General features: G+C 39.5%; 1 protein-coding gene across 3 annotated transcripts in view; it reads left to right on the plus strand.

The window, feature by feature from the left end:
- The window catches only part of NVL (nuclear VCP like), a gene marked incomplete at its 5' end in the record, with an annotated part of 79,421 nt that extends 61,790 nt beyond the window's left edge, over positions 1 to 17,631 (plus strand). For all 3 annotated transcript variants that reach the window (XM_079696826.1, XM_079696827.1, XM_079696828.1), the window contains 4 exons: positions 8,524 to 8,600; positions 11,288 to 11,376; positions 14,526 to 14,596; positions 17,350 to 17,631. In XM_079696826.1, coding sequence (XP_079552952.1) covers positions 8,524 to 8,600; positions 11,288 to 11,376; positions 14,526 to 14,596; positions 17,350 to 17,394 — 282 coding nt within the window. In that variant the 3' untranslated portion in view covers positions 17,395 to 17,631. The remainder of the gene's footprint in view (positions 1 to 8,523; positions 8,601 to 11,287; positions 11,377 to 14,525; positions 14,597 to 17,349) is intronic.
- Between the last annotated feature and the right edge of the window lie 643 nt (positions 17,632 to 18,274).

An 18,274-nucleotide genomic window follows, 5' to 3' on the forward strand; every position in this document is an offset into this window, starting at 1 on the left:
GAGAAAAATGAAGGCAACTGAGTAACCTAGAGATTTCGACTATATAAAGAAATATAAAGAAAAAAGTCAAGAAGAAAACATAGCAAAATATGAACGGTGCTTGCCTCTTGGGGATGGGCTTACAGGTTACTACTTCTGCCTTCTCAGTGCCCACCAGTCAGAGACCAGAGACACACTTGGAGTTGAACAAGCAGGGCTTGTTTCTCTTTCAAGTGAGGGAGGACCTGCACCACAGAGAACTGTGGGACGTCTCAGTAAGAGGATGTTAGAAAGGACTTCAGTGATTTGTGTTTGTGTTAGGTTTGGGAAGAGTTTAAGGGGCTTTGCTCTGAATTGCTTTCAAAACCCAGGCATTATTCTGTGATTGAGGGTCTTAATAAATCTTACCAAGGAGGAAGACTAGACCAAGGCTAAGGCTGTGATTGGGAAAGAAGCAGCTGTCACTTACATTAGCCGGGACAGGCAGTGTTTGACCATTCTGTGGTTTGGGCAGTGTTCACGTTTTATCTGTGTTCAGACATGATTATGCAGGAATCTTGTTTTTCTCTTGATCCATCCTGGTCACGGAGTGGCCTTCTCTGATGTTGATGTTCTGTGAAATTGTTTATGTTCAACAGGGCACCAATGCCTAGCTGTGAGGGCCCAGCCAACTCATAGCAACACCAAGGCCCACTTGCTGGATGTCAGGGCCTGCTTGTCTCTGTCTCAGTGGCTTTGTATTTCCAAATTTTCTATCATGAGCATATATGCATATAGCGGGGGGAGGGATACGGAGAATGTTTTGTGGTTGTTTTTTTTTAAACAAAAACATAAATGTTGAGGTTAAGGAGGAAGGGCCTAGAATTAGATAGAAAGGCCCTTTGGGCAGCCTCCATGCACAAAGTTGTGACTATAGAAAGAAAAGAAACCAGAAGAAGACATTTTGATTAAAATTTGACTTTAAAAGCAACTTTTGTGAGATTGTGGTTTAGACTGTTATATAGTCAGTTCTCAGCATCTGTCTATGCTAAAGGCAAAGGAGGGCTTTTGGCTGTTTATTCTTAGACTGTATTTTTGCAGCGGTTATGGGCGTGTCGTGTTCTCAGACCCGCTCCAGAGGAAGGGACCCACACTGGCCTGAGTGACGGTGCACTTTCTGTTGCCCTCTGAGGAGAGCTGCTTGCCCTGCGTTTCACATCCTTATCTTACTTTTTCCCTCCAGAGGCCTTGAATGTTTTTGCTTAAAGATCTTTGTTGATGGCTAAAGCTAAAGCAGGGTAGAGGGAGAGGAAGCAGAATCTCTAATTTCAGGGCAGAGTCCACAAGGCAGACCTCCTGCCCATGGCAGTCTTTATAAAGACTCAGCCAAAAGTGAGAAAAATTGGCCTTTTTAATGTTTAATAAACCTTTCTATTTCAAAGTTTGCTGGTTTTTTACTTAAATCCCCCAGATTATTTTATATATACTATTTCCTCTTTTTCCAATTAATACTTGAAATATTTGGGGGAGATTAGAATAAAATTCTTTAGTCTTGGTCCTAAAAATCTAAAGATCTGTGGGTCAGAGCAACTTCTCAGTGTCTTTTGGAGTCTAAGTTTCTTAAGAGAAAAACGAGCAATGACATACTACTTTTTAATATATTCTATTTGGTGTTTCTGGTAATGATGTGGTAATAAGAGGTTTATCACTAAAAACCCCTTGGACAAGTAGAACTTTTTTTTCTTAATTTCTGTTTTTTCCTATAAATGTCATTAAAACTTACCCTTATCTCAGAAAGCCAGAAAGGTTTTTGATGTCTGCCAAGTGCTTTGAGGTAATATGCGGTCTTTAAAATAGTGATAAAAATTCCACTAAGAGACCCAAAATTCTCAATATGTTTTTTAAAACGTGCCCCATAAGACTAAAACATATAACATCTCACCAAGAAACATATCTGTTAAATTTTCATGAGCTAAGATAAGAATATCTGATATAATAAAAAGTGATATTTATTAAGCACTTACTGTGTTCTAGGTACTTTACAAATATGAATATGCTTAATCCTTGCAACTGCCTTTTGAACTGTTTGAATTGAATATTTAAATATTCAAATTAATATTATTTCCATTTTACTGATGAGCAAACTTTTCTCACAAAAACAGGATACAAAGATGTGTGTTTTTTTCTTTTATTGAAGAAATATAGTTGATTTACAATGTTGTGTTAATTTCTGCTATACAGCAAAGTGATTCAGTTTTTTATATATATAAAAGAATAGATATATATATATTTTTTCATATTCTTTTCCATTATGGTTTATCACAGGATATTGAATATAATTCCTTGTGCTATACAGTAGGACCTTGTCGTTTATCCATTCTATACATAATAGTTTGCATCTGCTAATCCCAGACTCCCATTCCATCACTCCCCCACCCGCCTTGGCAACCACAAGTCTATTCTCTATGTCTGTGAGTCTGTTTCTGTTTCCTAGATAAGTTCATTTGTGTCATATTTTAGATTGCACATACAAGTGATATCATATGGTATTTATCTTTCTTTTTCTGACTTCACGTTGTATGATAATCTCTGGGTCCATCCATGTTGCTGCAGATGGCATTATTTCATTCTTTTTTATGGCTGAGTAGTATTCTGTTGTATATATGTACCACATCTTCTTTATCCATTCATTTGTCAACAGACATGTAGGTTGTTTCCATGTCTTGGCTGTTGTGAATAGTGCTGCTATGAACATAGGGGCACATGTATCTTTTTCAGTTTTTTTTTTGTTTTTGTTTTCGTTTTGCGGTACGTGGGCCTCTCACTGTTGTGACCTCTCCCGTTGCGGAGCACAGGCTCCGGACACGCAGGCTCAGCAGCCATGGCTCGCAGGCCCAGCCGCTCCGTGGCATGTGGGATCTTCCCAGACCAGGGCACGAACCCGTGTCCCCTGCACCGGCAGGTGGACTCTCAACCACTGTGCCACCAGGGAAGCCCACACATGTATCTTTTTGAATTAGAGTTTTATCTGGATATATGCCCAGGAGTGGGATTGCTGGATCATATGGCAACACCATTTTTAATTTTTTGAGGAACCTCCATACTGTTTTCCATAGTGGCTGCACCAATTTAACATTCCCACCAACAATGTAAGAGGGTTCCCTTTTCTCCACACCCTCTCCAGTATTTGTTATTTGTAGCCTTTTTAGTAATAGCCATTCTGACTGTTGTGAGGTGGTACCTCATTGTAGTTTTGATTTGCATTTAGAGATGTGTGTTTTCCATGTATATGTTCAAAGACTGGCAAGAAATTGCAAAGTAACAGTTACCATGTTACGGTGGTATGATTATGTTAATTTTCCTCTTTATTTGTTTTCCACTCAGCTATATGAATAAAAATCATTGCTGATTCCAGACTCTATTATGTGCTATAAGAATAGATTTCTGTGACTCAATATAGATGTAATTATTGAAATAATATAAAAGTTGTAGCACACCTTGAATTACTTTTTGAACCTGAGTTTTCCATAAGGTATAATGCTTAATCAGAATTATAGGATTAAACATCAGAATAATAGTGTAAATGGGACATAACTTCCCTTTTTTTTAAATTATGGTAAGAGGACTTCCCTGGTGGCACAGTGGTTAAGAATCCACCTGCCAATGCAGGGGACACAGGTTTGAGCCCTGGTCCAGAAAGATCCCACATGCCATGGAGCAACTCAGCCACAACTGCTGAGCCTGCACTCTAGAGCCCACAAGCCACAACTACTGAGCCCGCGCATCACAGCTACTGAAGCCTGCACGCCTAGAGCCCATGTTTCACAACCAGAGAAGCCACCACAATGATAAGCCCACACACTGCAACAAAGAGTAGCCCCCGCTCGCCACAACTAGAGAAAGCCTGTGCACAGCAACGAAGACCCAATGCAGCCAGAAAGAAAGAAAGAGAGAGAGAGAGAGAAAGAAGGAAGGAAAGAAAGAAAGAAAAGAAAGAAAGAAAGAAAAGAAAATTTTTTAAAATAAATTTAAAAGATAAATAAATAAATCATGGTAGGATATGTCTAACTTAAATTTACCATTTTAACCATTTTTAAGTGGACAGTTCTTTGACATTAGTGCATTCACATTGTTGTGTGCAGTCATCACCACTGTCCATCTCCAGAACTCTTCATTTTGCAGCCTGAAAATCTGTACCCATTAAACAGTAACTCCCCATTCCACCCTCCCTCCAGCCCTGGCAACCGCCATTCTACTTTGTCTCTATGAATTCAACTACTCTAGGTACCTCATATGAGTAGAATCATATTATATTTGTAGGCTGTAACTTCTTAAGAGACTATTTTTCTTTTTCTAATAATTCTTCTGGCTTAGCTTTCTCTAGTTATGAAATTATTTGAGATATCCATTAGAGCTTTATTAAGAGATAATAAAACCAGTAGTGAAGAAAACAAAGTTAGTATAAAAAGTTCTAAATATTTCATATATATAAATATCATTTTAATAAATGATTCTCTAAACTATATATTTGGTTTTATAAGCTCTGTAATATGCCACTTAAAATTTTCTAATTGCTCCCACTTGACAATACATAGAATTCACCTGCCATTTTACTTCTTACTGCAGGTCACATTCTTACTGCCACATTTCAGTTAAAAATAATTAGATTTTAATGATACAGAGATTCCTCAGCCCTTATTTCTACTAATTGGAAAGTAATGTTGCTATTGAAACTTTTGGAAGTATCCTATGTAGACCACACCCCCCAAAAAAAGGCAGTTTGTTACTTTCTTTCAATTGATAGTATTTTGGGGGTTTATTTTTCTAAAAAATTAATCTCCTAAGAATTAGAAAATTTCTGAGAATCTAAATTTCTAAGAATTATTTTTCTAAAATATTACTTTTAGATAAGCATTTGTTTATTGTGTTCCTTTATATATTGAGCTTTCTCAAAAGATTTAACTTAAAGAGTGCCCTAAATATGGTAAGTTGGCAATTGCTCCCCATATGCAGTTGTGAGAAAAATTTCTCCTCTGGGTTCTCATAAAGAAGACACTCAGTTGTGATAGACGTTTTTACCAATATCCCTATCATAAACACTATAATAAGCCTTTCAGGACTGAAGCTGGTGGTCCTCCTAATGTAAGCTGCAGACATAACTAAAAGCCAGTTCATTAAAAACACCTTCATGAAAGGTCAAAGAAATGCACTTCGAGGATGTGTGAGCCTTTATGAAAGTCCGGCTTGACCCAAGAATAGAATTTAGATATTGAGAAGTATAAAAGAATTATCCTCAGGCAGTCCTCCATGAATAAATTTCTTATGATTGAGCTTTTGATTAAAACAGGACAGTAGGGACTTCCCTGGTAGCACAGTGGTTAAGAATCCACCTGCCGGGCTTCCCTGGTGACGCAGTGGTTGAGTCCGCCTGCTGATGCAGGGGACATGGGTTCGTGCCCCAGTCTGGGAAGATCCCACATGCCACGGAGCGGCTGGGCCCGTGAGCCATGGCTGCTGAGCCTGTGCATCCAGAGCCTGTGCTCCGCAACGGGAGAGGCCACAACAGTGAGAGGCCCACACACCACAAAAAAAAAAAAAAAAAGAATCCACCTGCCAATGCAGGGGCATGGGTTCAATCCCTGGTCCAGGAAGATCCCACATGCCGCAGAGCAACTAAGCCCGTGCGCCACAACTACTGAGCCTGCATTCTAGAGCCCACGAGCCACACCACTGAGCCCACGTGCCACAACTACTGAAACCCACACACTCTAGGGCCCGAGAGTCGCAACTACTGAGCCCGAGTGCCTCAACTACTGAAGCCTGCATGCCTAGAGCCTGCGCTCCACAACAAGAGAAGCCCCCTCTTGCCACAACTAGAGAAAGCCCGCACGCAGCAACGAAGACCCAACACAGCCAAAAATAAATTAAAAACAAACAAAAAAAAACAGGACAGTAGATAGTTTAAGGTCAAATTCTCTAGCAGCACAGGGAACATCCATGTGCTGGGTGACCATCAAGGTAGGGTTGATAGTTTCTTCCTTCCTTCCTTCCTTCCTTCCTTCCTTTCTCATTGCGGAGGCTTCTCTTGTTGCGGAGCACAGGCTCTAGGCACATGAGCTTCAGGAGTTGTGGCGCGTGGGCTCGGTAGTTGCGGCTCATGGGCTCTAGAGCGCAGGCTCAGTAGTTGTTACACACAGGCTTAGTTGCCCCGTGCGTGTGAGATCTTCCCAAGCCAGGGCTCGAACCCGTGTCCCCTGCATTTGCAGGCAGATTCTTAACCACTGTGCCACCAGGGAAGCCCTAATAGTTTCTTAAGAACATTAAAGAATCCCAAAAGGGTTCATGCCTAACGAGGTAGCCTCTTGCCCCACCCCCTCCTTCCTCCTACTGGTAGATTGAGGGACTCAATAGGGAGGGCAGTGTCCTCAGGCTTTCCCACTTCCGACATAGCTTGGAAAGTCCAAACGTTTCTATTCTCCATCATGATAAATCCTTATTACCTGTTCATCATCACTATTTAAACAAGACTTCCTCTCCCCCTCCCCCTCCCAAATATAGCATCAAATTATCTCTACTTATCTGGAGATAAGATACTGGGTTTTGGGGGGAATTTCCTGGTGGTCCAGTGGTTAGGACTCAGTGCTGTGAACCCGGGTTCAATCCCTGGTCAGGGAACTAAGATCCCACAAGATGCGTGGCCAAAAATAAAAATTTTTTTAAATTAAACAAAAAGATGCTGGGTTTTTTTAATTACGAAAATATGCAATAAAGATTTGGGGCCTTACCAAATGTCCACTCAGTTGCAGATTTGAACTTCAGAACTCAAGTTTTTAGATTCCTGGTTCAGTGTTATTTCCACTTTTCAGACCTTTTTATTAAAGTATAGTGCACGTACAGAAAAGTAGACATATCATTAAATGTCCAACTTCATGCGTTTTTATAAACAAAACCTTCCAGAAAGAATATTAGCAGTTAATTTCATGGAGACAGAAAGTAGAATGGTGGCTTCCAGGGCCTGGCGGTGGAGGGGGGTGGTGTGGAATAGGGGAGGGGAGGGTTGTCCCTTAACACGAAGTTCCGTTTTGGGAAGGTGGCTGGTTATGTTTTAGAGGTTGATGGTTGCACAGTAACGTGAATGTAATTAATGCCACTAAACTATACATTTTTAAATGGTTAAAATGATAACTTTTGTTACATAAATTTTACCACAGTAAAAGAGAGAACATTACCGGAGCCACAGAAGCTGGCCTCCTGCTTCCTTCAGGCACTGCCCACCTCTGCCCGCACAAGGTTAACTGACGAGATTGAAGGAAACTTAGAGATCACGCAGTCTGACCGTCTAGTTTTACACACAGCCAGAGGGAGAAAAGAAAAAAGCACAAAGATTGTTTCCTAAGGTCGCACAGAAGGTTTATTTTCCCATGTTTGTTTCGCAGGTCGAAGTGGATTGAACAGGGAACATAACTGTTTCTCGAACCTGTGTTAGATGAACATTTGCATTTTATCAAATAATAGCAGCTAGCAGATGTACAGTTGATTAAATTCTTAAACATGCCCAGCTGGGAGGACAGGAGAGGACACCCTTTGAGCATGGACCAGACAGAAGCAGGTGATAGCTCAAGGTGCTGGGTCGTCTGACCCTCTGCTTGGAGCACCTGCCGAGCTAATATTTACACTTGAGGCTTAATGACATATGTTTATTTACTTTTTTCCTGTGTGTTTCTTCTTAAACTTTATTTCCATGTAATATTTGCTACCAAGGAAAGACAATATGCAATGTAGATTCAAGTTATGATTCAGAATAAATCAGAATAATAAAGCAAATACTCACAAACCTACCATCTTAACAATGTCCTGTACTTTAAGTCACTAAGAACTGTTTTGTTTGCCTCTGCAGTTTAAGTCACTAAAAATGTTATTATGTATGTACTGTATGCATGCAAGGTACCGTGTTAAGTGTTGTTGGAATTCTAAGGCTGTTCTGATACTTGTCCTTTCTAGCATCTCGGTATGAGCTGAAGGGGAATTGGCACCAAAGTCAGGGTTGAGTTTTGGATAAAGGGTTAGGAAAGAACACATTGAGCACAGAGGGCTTTTGGCTTTTTTTTGTAGAGCAGTTTGCTGATTGTTCTCTCCTGGCCACGTTCAATGTTATTTCTCCCTTCCTAGCCAGCCTCACACCAAAACTAAGCACATATGCACATCAAAACTAATCACTGCTTATGTACTTGCCATATTTAATCAGGCAAAGGAAATGTGATTCTTCACCTTTGGAAAGATTGAGGGTGGTGGGTTTTGTTCTTGGTGTTTTGTTTTTGCTATAGTACTTACAGATTCTTCAGACTTCACCAGCATAAATTGTTTGCCTTCAGCTTTCCCAAGTTTGGGATCTACTTCTTAACCTCATTTCTCAAAATTGAAATTCGTAAAAATCTGTTACAGTAGTCTGGGAGTCAATTATATTCATTTAGTCAAGCAGCCATTGCTATTTATTTAGAACCTATTATGTGGGAAAATATAGATGTTTAAAGCCTCAGTGAAAGTGGATTTTTCTCTCTTACTCAGAATGGCACCAAACCCCCACTGGATGCAGATGTAAATTTGGAAGCAGTTGCTGGTGACCTTCGCTGTGATTGCTATACGTGAGTATCTCCATCTCCAGTCAGTTAACTCTCTGAGGCTCAGTTTTCTCATGTGCAAAATGAGGGAGAATGATGTTGGGAGGATTAAATTAGGAATCCTGGAAAGCACCCAGCGTCTGGCTTTTCCTCTTTCTTCCTTCTTAGAGAAGGGACTGCCCGTTCTGAGGCTCTGAGGGGTTCCCAGGAGTATGGGCAATCCTCTCATATGTTCACTCTTGGTACTCAGCTACCCTGACCACCATCACTGCCTTTCACAAATTGTCTCTGTCGTTCCACAATATTAAAGCAGACATTTCATTACCAGCTGCCAAATTATCGAGGTGCTTCAGCATTTAAAAGAAAATAATCTACAGGTTTTTCAAGCCTCAGAATGCATTTTTCACAGCACACCTGTTAATATTCACACAGCCTGTAGTAAAAGCAGGAGGTCAAATATTTCTGCCTTCAGCTTTCATATGTGTGTGGTGGTGGTGGTTTTTGTTGTTTCCTTCATATGTTTTTAAGTAAATTTGTTAACTTTCCTAATTTTGGTTCACAGGGAAGAAAATGAAATTCACGTTGGACTAACGGGACATCTCTCCCTCTGGCTTATTTTAAAAACCCTGTTGATTGTCCACAATATACTAGGATGTTCATGATATTCCTCTAGGTCAAGGTCAAATAATGTGCTTTCTGAAGCTAAGTCAGTCAAGGGAAGCAGTATTTTAATCTTTGAGGTCTTTAGGAGTCTATTATTCAGCAGTGTAAATTTATATCCAAGGAACATAACCACCGGTACTGATAATAGGCACTCAGTTCTTTCCAGTTCTGGTTGAAGAATTTCACATAACTGTCTCTCTCTCTTTTTTTTTTTTAATAAATTTATTTATTTATTTATTCATTTTTGGCTGCGTTGGGTCTTCGTTGCTGTGCACGGGCTTTTTCTAGTTGTGGCGAGCAGGGGCTACTCTTCATTGCGGTGTGCGGGCTTCTCATTGTGTTGGCTTCTCTTGTTGTGGAGCACGGGCTGTAGGCACGCAGGCTGCAGTAGTTGTGGCATGTGGGTTCAGTAGTTGTGGCTCGCGGGCTCTAGAGCACAGGCTCAGTAGTTGTGGCACACGGGCTTCGTTGCTCCGCGGCATGTGGGATCTTCCCGGACCAGGGCTCGAACCCGTGTCCGCTGCATTGGCAGGCGGATTCTTAACCACTGCACCACCAGGGAAGCCCACATAACCGTCTCTTATTAAGATGATTCCACTTGAAACCATGCTGGTCATTTTTAGGGCGTGTGGCCAGGATCCAAAGTTTGATGTCCAGTTTTTTCATATATGAACAACTAGGGATCTGAGTCTTGATCTTTGTTCTGCCACCTCAACCCCAATGCGCCTGAGAGATTTGCTGCACTCTGGTCAGGACTCTTGGCTCACTTAAGAAAGCAGTGACTGTCTCAGTGAAAGGGAAATGGTCCTCCAGGCCGTGGTGGTGAGGGGCATATGTAAAAGCCCTACCTTACCTTTAAGGAGAATGTCTCTCTTCCCCTCATTGGGAATCAAATGCACACCAGTATATAATTAATGAACTTATGCTAAAGAAAATAAGACTTAAGTGAGTAGTTTACATGTTTGAGTGCTAAAATCTGAAAAGATTTTCAGTTGGTAGCAGAGGCAGTTTTGATGGCAGAACTTACCCTGGGCCACATCTTCTGGATTATACCACGTAAGGAGTCAGTTAATAAATAGGTTAGGGTTAAAGTTGAATGTTGTATGTTTTGAGTTTCAATGCCACTCTCTTCACAGTTTGAAAGGCAGTATACTACTACAGTCTTCAGCTACTTGTTACATTATTGGTTAATGTGTGTGATTATTAAATAATGTTACAAACCTAACACGTAACCAACAGAAAGATTGGATTCAGTTAATAATTTAAACTCTGTGGGTCTTTAATTTTATTAGTTATGTGGATTGTCACATTATATGTTAAATGTTTGTCTAGAAATGAGGTTCTTATCCCCCAATTCAAAATCTTTCTCAAAGCATGTGTAAGAATCCTGTTAAAGATGTAATGTATTGAAACACCAGTGAGCCCCAATGTCTTTCATTGAACTCAAGAACCATGCTGACTCAGCATATTACACAGACCCATTAAATGAAGGCTTGTTAGTTCTTGTCATATTTTAAGTAATTTATGATGTATCCATTCAGCTTGAGCTTGAATCAAGTGCATCAAAGACTTTAGCCTTTGTATTTTCCTTTTTTGAACTAAGGGTCATAAATGATTTTTTTATATAAGCTTAGTTTAGACATTAGGTAATATACTATTGGTATATACTGGTAATGGGCCAGTTAGCACTTTAGCATGGGCCTTGTGAATGAAATTTTTACAATAAATAGTGTATAAGTTGCTTTCTACTGACTGGTTGTTTTAGACTTTTTATATTATCATTAGTATCTATAGTGATTAGCATGGGAATATTTATGATTCATTGCATTGTTGCCTTCATAATTTCCTTTCTTCTGAAAGTTAGAAATATGTTATGAGAAAGCTAAAAGCTCTTTCCTACTGACCATGATCAGTTTATCCCACCGTTATTGGTTAGTGTCCTTCCTGATTGTTTAATATGTGACTTAAAAAGAAATTGCTGCCAGACTTTTTTCTGGGCTTTTGCAGTGTCTAAGAATAAATGAATAAGAACGTTTTTTTTATTACAGGGGTGCAGATCTCTCTGCTTTGGTACGGGAGGCTTCTATCTGTGCCTTGAAGCAGGAAATGGCGAGACAGAAGAGTGGAAGTGAAAAAGGTACAGTTCTCTACAGAATCTCTCAGTCCTAGTTAGTTATGACTCTGGATACCTAAAATCACTGTTAACCTGGAAAATGTCCATTTTCTAGCATCTATCATCTGTGATATTAAAACTGACATTTTTCTGATGAGACCTTTAGCAGCTGTTCTGGAATATTACATAACCTCTATGGCTGACAACTACAATAATAACAAAGTTATTTGGTGCCTAATAAAATGTTTTCTATCTTTCCTTATCATCATATACAAATGTTTAGAGTTAGGCAAGTAGGTCCATTTACTGTCTCCATCATGAGTTTGGTCTATTTATCAATACTGGAAAACTTTCTCATTCTTTTTCTAAGGTGATACCTACTTTCCTGTTAAACTGTAGCCTAAATTGAAGAGCTTAGAAAACACACAAACAAGAAGTAAAAATTGAAATAACTTTCCATATACTTACATTTTTCTTTGGGGCCATGTCAACAGCTTTGCATTGTTCTTCACATGTGACAATGTCTTTGATTTTATTATTTGGATTAAAAAACGATTCATTTGTGACCTGCGGCTGACCATGCCAAGTACAGAAATAGCCTCTACTTTGCTTGGTTCCTGGGACAGCTGTTTGATCAGTTGCAGTGTGTGGCCGTCTTCCTTACAGTACTGTCGAATACCTTCTTCAAAAGACCTGCCTTGTCCTCAAAACCTGTACTTTGATCTGAAGTTCAAGTCTAGGTTGATCTCCTTTTATTCAGTAGACTTCCCAGAAGATGTCTTTCTTTATTCATATATATTTTTTTTTATTCTTTTCCCTTTTTTCTTTGGCTACCAGGAATCTTGGAGCTAACTTTTCTTTACAGTTGCAGCAGCATATGCTTAGCTTAGATTTGTCAACACACGTATCTTGATTGTGAAGTCCCTCATTTTTTTGGTTGTTTAAGATTCAGTTATCTGAACTTCTTTTATTGTAAGCTATTTTAAGTTCGTTTTGGAAGTGGGTGGGATATAATTAGCAAAATTAGTATGTCTTATAAGAAATCATTATGTGGTAGTATGCTACCTGAGAGCTGAATCTGATGACTATCTTTGGATTTGTCACTAAAACTTAGCAGGCCTCTGTATATGTATTGGCTGCTACTAATAATTCTGATTGGGGACTTCCCTGGTAGTCCAGTGGTTAAGACTCCATGCTCCCAATGCATGGGGCCCAGGTTTGATCCCTGGTCAGGGAACTGGATTCCACATGCTGCAACTAAAGATCCCACACATGGCAACGAAGATCCTGCGTGCCGCAACTGAGACCCGGCACAGCCAAATAAATAAATAAATGTTTTTAAAAAATAATAATAATTCTGATTGGATGTTACTTTATAAACATGTGTAACAAATTTTGACATCCCTGCTTTGCTACAGTTTGCATTTGCAGCTGCCTGTCCTTCAGGGACTTTTTTTTTTTTTTGCAGCATGCAGGCCTCTCACTGTTGTGGCCTCTCCCGTTGCGGAGCACAGGCTCCGGACGCGCAGGCTCAGTGGCCATGGCTCACGGGGCTAGCCGCTCCGCGGCATGTGGGATCTTCCCGGACCGGGGCACGAACCCGTATCCCCTGCATCGGCAGGCGGACTCTCAACCACTGCGCCACCAGGGAAGCCCCTTCAGGGACTTTTCATTGATATCTTACAGAACCTGAAATCAGTAATGCCATTCAACTTCCATTTGACCTGTTCAGCAACACATTGTATTTTACTTTTAGGTAAATACATTATCGTAATATCTGTATAAAAGTTTACTATTTTAAGTATAAATTGTCATCACTTAAGTTGTCATACTAAAATTGTAAACCAAGCCTTATTTAACATTTAGTTATTAAATTTCTCTTACTGTGGGATGGCATAACCTTATAAGGAATTAAAACACCCTTCTATTCCAGTGTTGTGATATGACCTATATATATTATGTATTATGATATAATTCCATAACATCTAATTACGTGTATGCACTCTTGAATACTATGGAATTCTACTTTCCATTCTTAGTTAAATTTATTTGAATTATCCTGAAAGAGAACAGTTCTAGTTCTTCTTCATGAACATTGCCATTAAGTTAAAGTAAACAGTACAAAGATAACAAAGGGTTATCTGTTTATGACTGATAGTTTTCTTTGGGTGGTACTGCATTAAAATCTGAGGAGCAGAAGGTGGGGAAAATGAGGAGATACTGGTCAAAGGTTACAAACTTCCTGCTACAAGATGAATAAGTTCTGAGGATCCAGTGTACTAATTAGCAGTACTATGTTATATACAGTTAACCCTTGAACAACATGGGTTTGAACTGTGCAGATCCACTTACACGTGGATTCTTTTTAGTAAATACGTAGTATAGCACTACACAATCCACACTCAGTTGAATCCGCAGGTAATAGAACCGCAGATTCGGAGGGCCAACTTTAACATTATATGCAGATTTTTGACTGAGGGTCACCACTCCTAACCCTGGCATTGTTCAAGGGTCAGCTGTACTTGAAAGTTGTTTGGAAAGTAGATCTTAAAAATTATCACCACAAAATAAAAAAGCTATCATGAGGGGATAGAGGTGTTAACTAACTCTACTGTGATAACTATTTTGCAATATATTCACCCATCATATCATCATGTTGTACTCCTTAAACTTAAATGTGTTATATGCCAACAATATCTCAATAAAGCTGGGGAGAAAAACAAAGTAACAAAACACATGAACTGTTTTCTTTAAAGGTTAAGAATCTTTCTCTAATTAAGTCTGGACAAAGTACTTTTTGGTATAATTTGTTCCACAATAAACTGTTTTATTGCTGGGGGAAAAAAGATTACAAATAAAAAGATTACACTTTTTAACACTTTTTAATATAGGATATTATAGGACTTAATATAATATAAACATTCCACAGTTATGTAAAATTACATGTGGTCAGGTATATGTAAATTAAATTAAAATTAAAAAGTGTCTAAAAACTCTTGAGCAGAATATATATCTGGCTTGAATATTGTTCTGAAAAAGAGTAGAACCAGTGTCATCATTAATTTCCTCTCTGTTCCCCTTGAATGCTTAGAAGTCTCTCAAGAGAAATTAAGTTGTAAATCACAATTAGCATACTGTACCCAGATATGTATATTTATGCATTTGCTCCACAGGTGAACTCAAGGTTAGTCAGAAGCACTTTGAAGAAGCTTTCAAGAAAGTAAAGTCATCTGTATCCAAAGAGGTAAGCAGTGCTCTTAAAGGTATAAGAGAAAAGCGACTAGAATTGAGAGTGGTAGGTATGTGAACTCATGAAAACGAGCAAAACAGTTGCCGCTGTGAGAGTGTTCTTGAGAGACTGTAACGTTGAATGTTTTTAGAGACTAAACACAAAGAGAAAATGACCTCTTGTGTCTGTTTCCACAAGCTCAGAATTTTTAATCAGTCTCATTCAAGTATTACTGGACCTGCTTCACCCTTTTAAACAAATAATTTCTTATCTTCTTCAACCTAAGCTGCCCAGACTAAGCACTATGGACTTACCCGTAGTTTCAGGAGACTAAAAATACTTTCACCATAAGGTCAGAGAAGGGTTAAAAATCACTGTGACTTGTGCTTACAAAAAATACCAGATTTTCCCATATTTATTTCTTACTGTGTTGAGGTATTCTGTTTGTATAAGTTAAATGCTTGCTATTAAGTGAAGTCAGGTTACTATGCCACAAAGAGAGCAACAAAATATCCAATCCTAAGAAATGCATAAACTGAAAACTGTTGTGATAAGTTTTGTTCACTTGGGTATCTTGTGTTTCTGAACTCCTAGAATGTGCCTTAGCCACGAGATCCTGTTTATTGACTATACTAAAAATTCCTTTAAATCGTTTGCCATTTATTACCCCAGGCTCAGTGTTTATGATTACTCATTGAAAACACTTAAGTCCAAGTTCAAACACTTACTGGGTTGGCCAAAAAAGTTCGTTCGGGTTTTTCCATAACATCCTTTTTTTTTTTTTTTACAACTTTATTGGAGTATAATTGCTTCACAATGGTGTGTTAGCTTCTGCTTTATAACCAAGTGAATCAGTTATACATATACATCTGTTCCCATATCCCTTCCCTCTTGCGTCTCCCTCCCTCCCACCCTCCCTATCCCACCCCTCCAAGCGGTCACAAAGCACCGAGCTGATCTCCCTGTGCTATGCGGCTGCTTCCCACTATCTATCTACCTTACGTTTGGTAGTATATGTATGTCCATGCCTCTCTCTCGCTTTGTCACAGCTTACCCTTCCCCCTCCCCATATCCTCAAGTCCATTCTCAAGTAGGTCTGTGTCTTTATTCCTGTTTTACCCCTAGGTTCTTCATGACATTTTTTTTTTCTTAAATTCCATATATATGTGTTAGCATATGGTATTTGTTTTTCTCTTTCTGACTTACTTCACTCTATGACAGACTCTAGGTCCATCCACCTCACTACAGATAACTCAATTTCGTTTCTTTTTATGGCTAAGTAATATTCCATTGTATATATGTGCCACATCTTCTTTATCCATTCATCCGATGATGGACACTTAGGTTGTTTCCATCTCCGGGCTATTGTAAATAGAGCTGCAATGAACATTTTGGTACATGACTCTTTTAGAATTATGGTTTTCTCAGGGTATATGCCCAGTAGTGGGATTACTGGATCATATGGTAGTTCTATTTGTAGTTTTTTAAGGAACCTCCATACTGTTCTCCATAGTGGCTGTACCAATTCACATTCCCACCAGCAGTGCAAGAGTGTTCCCTTTTCTCCACACCCTCTCCAGCATTTATTGTTTCTAGATTTTTTGATGATGGCCATTCTGACTGGTGTGTGATGATATCTCATTGTAGTTTTGATTTGCATTTCTCTAATGATTAATGATGTTGAGCATTCTTTCATGTGTTTGTTAGCAATCTGTGTATCTTCTTTGGAGAAATGTCTGTTTAGGTCTTCTGCCCATTTTTGGATTGGGTTGTTTGTTTTTTTGTTATTGAGCTGTATGAGCTGCTTATAAATTTTGGAGATTAATCCTTTGTCAGTTGCTTCATTTGCAAATATTTTCTCCCATTCTGAGGGTTGTCTTTATAGAAAAACCTGAACGAACTTTTTTGGCCAACCCAATATATGCGATGGGTTGCTTTGTTCCAGTGCCTCCGGTCTTGGTGTAAATGCTCTAAGTTAGTTGACCATCTTATCACTTAACTAAAATAATCAGTTAAGGGGTTTGGGCTGGTGGTGTTATCTTTTAGGCCCATGGCTTACTTCTTTTTCTGCTAGAGTCAATTCTGCTGAACTTGGACTGGGTCTTCTACCATATTTGGAGAAACGAAAGTCTGCTCTGACCTCTCAGGCATTTTTGTATACTAGAGGAAATGTTTTTATTTTACTGAATATTTTTGAATAAGATAATCTTATTAATTAAAATCAGAAACAGTTTTACAGTTAATCTTACTGGAAGTTTTCATTCTGATCAACAAGAGAGTACTGATATGCGTCTTCCCATAGTGCGTGACTTCTCATTGCTGTGGCTTCCCTTGTCGTGGAGCCTGGGCTCTAGGCGCGCAGCCTTCAGTAGTTGTGGCACGCAGGCTCATAGTTGTGGCTCTTGGGCTCTAGAGCACAGGCTCAGTAGTTGTGGTGCACGGGCTTAGTTGCTTCGCGTCATGTGGGATCTTCTTGGACCAGGGCTCAAACCCATGTCCCCTGCATTGGCAGGAGGATTCTTAACCACTGCACCACCAGGGAAGTCCTTAATCATCTCTTCTTATAAGGACACCAAGTTGTATTGGATGTTTTAGAGCCCATCCTAATGATTTCATTTTAACTTAATCACCACTTTTAAGACCCTGTCTCCAAATCCAGTCACACTCCGAGGTACTGGGGGTGAGGACTTCAACATCTGAATTTTGGGGAACACAGGTAAACCCCTGTCAAACAGTGACCAGCTCTATATTCTGTCCTCTCCTCTCAGGATCAAGCGATGTATGAAGCTCTGCAGTGTTCCCTCAGCCGGTGACTTCTCCAGCAGCAGGCCTTCAAGGAGTCCAGTGCATCGAGCTGCCAGAGATACCCACGTGCTCTGAGCTGTCCACTTTCAACTTGACACAGATGTGGTCTCACGTAAGCATTTTATGCTCAAATTAATGAGGCCAAGTCAGAGCTAAAGATTCTTCCCATCTGGCCAACCTTGTACGGAAACACCCTATACCTCCTGTTTAAGAAAAAGAAAAAGATTTTTAACTGTCAAAATAAAATAACAGATACCTTTTTTAAATAGAATGTTTATTTTGAAACAACCTTGACTGTACTACAGGCAAGTTGCAGTCACAATAGAAAGAACTCCCCCGCCCCCTGAACCATCTGAGAGTATTTGCCAACCTGATGCCCCATCACCCCCAAATACTTTAATGTACACTTCCTACACACCAGGATATTACCCTACATAACCAGCTATCAACATCAGGACATCAGCTGTGATACTTTGCTACCATGTAATCCTCAGGCTCCATTCAGGTTTCTCCAGTTGTCCCAATAATGTCCTTTATAACAAAGGGATCTAGTTTAGAATTAGCTATTGCAACCGGTTGCTGTTTCTCTTTAGTTTCCTTAAAGTCTGGAACAGCTCCTGTCTTGACTTTTGACACTCTTGAAGGTTATAGGCCAGTTACTTTGTAAAATGCCCTCAATCTGGATTTGTCTGATGTTTCCTCGTGATTAGACACAGGTTGTGCATCTTTGGCAGGAGTATTATGAGGTGATGCTCTTCTCACTGCATCGTGTCAGGTGATGTGCAGTTTTGATTTGCCCCAATACTGGTGATGTTCACTTCGGTCACTTAATTAAGGTGGTTCTGCCAAGCTTCTTACACTGTGAAGTTACTCTTTTCCTTTGTAATT

This window comes from Hyperoodon ampullatus, assembly GCF_949752795.1.
Source record: "Hyperoodon ampullatus genome assembly, chromosome: 2".
NCBI lineage: Eukaryota > Metazoa > Chordata > Mammalia > Artiodactyla > Ziphiidae > Hyperoodon > Hyperoodon ampullatus.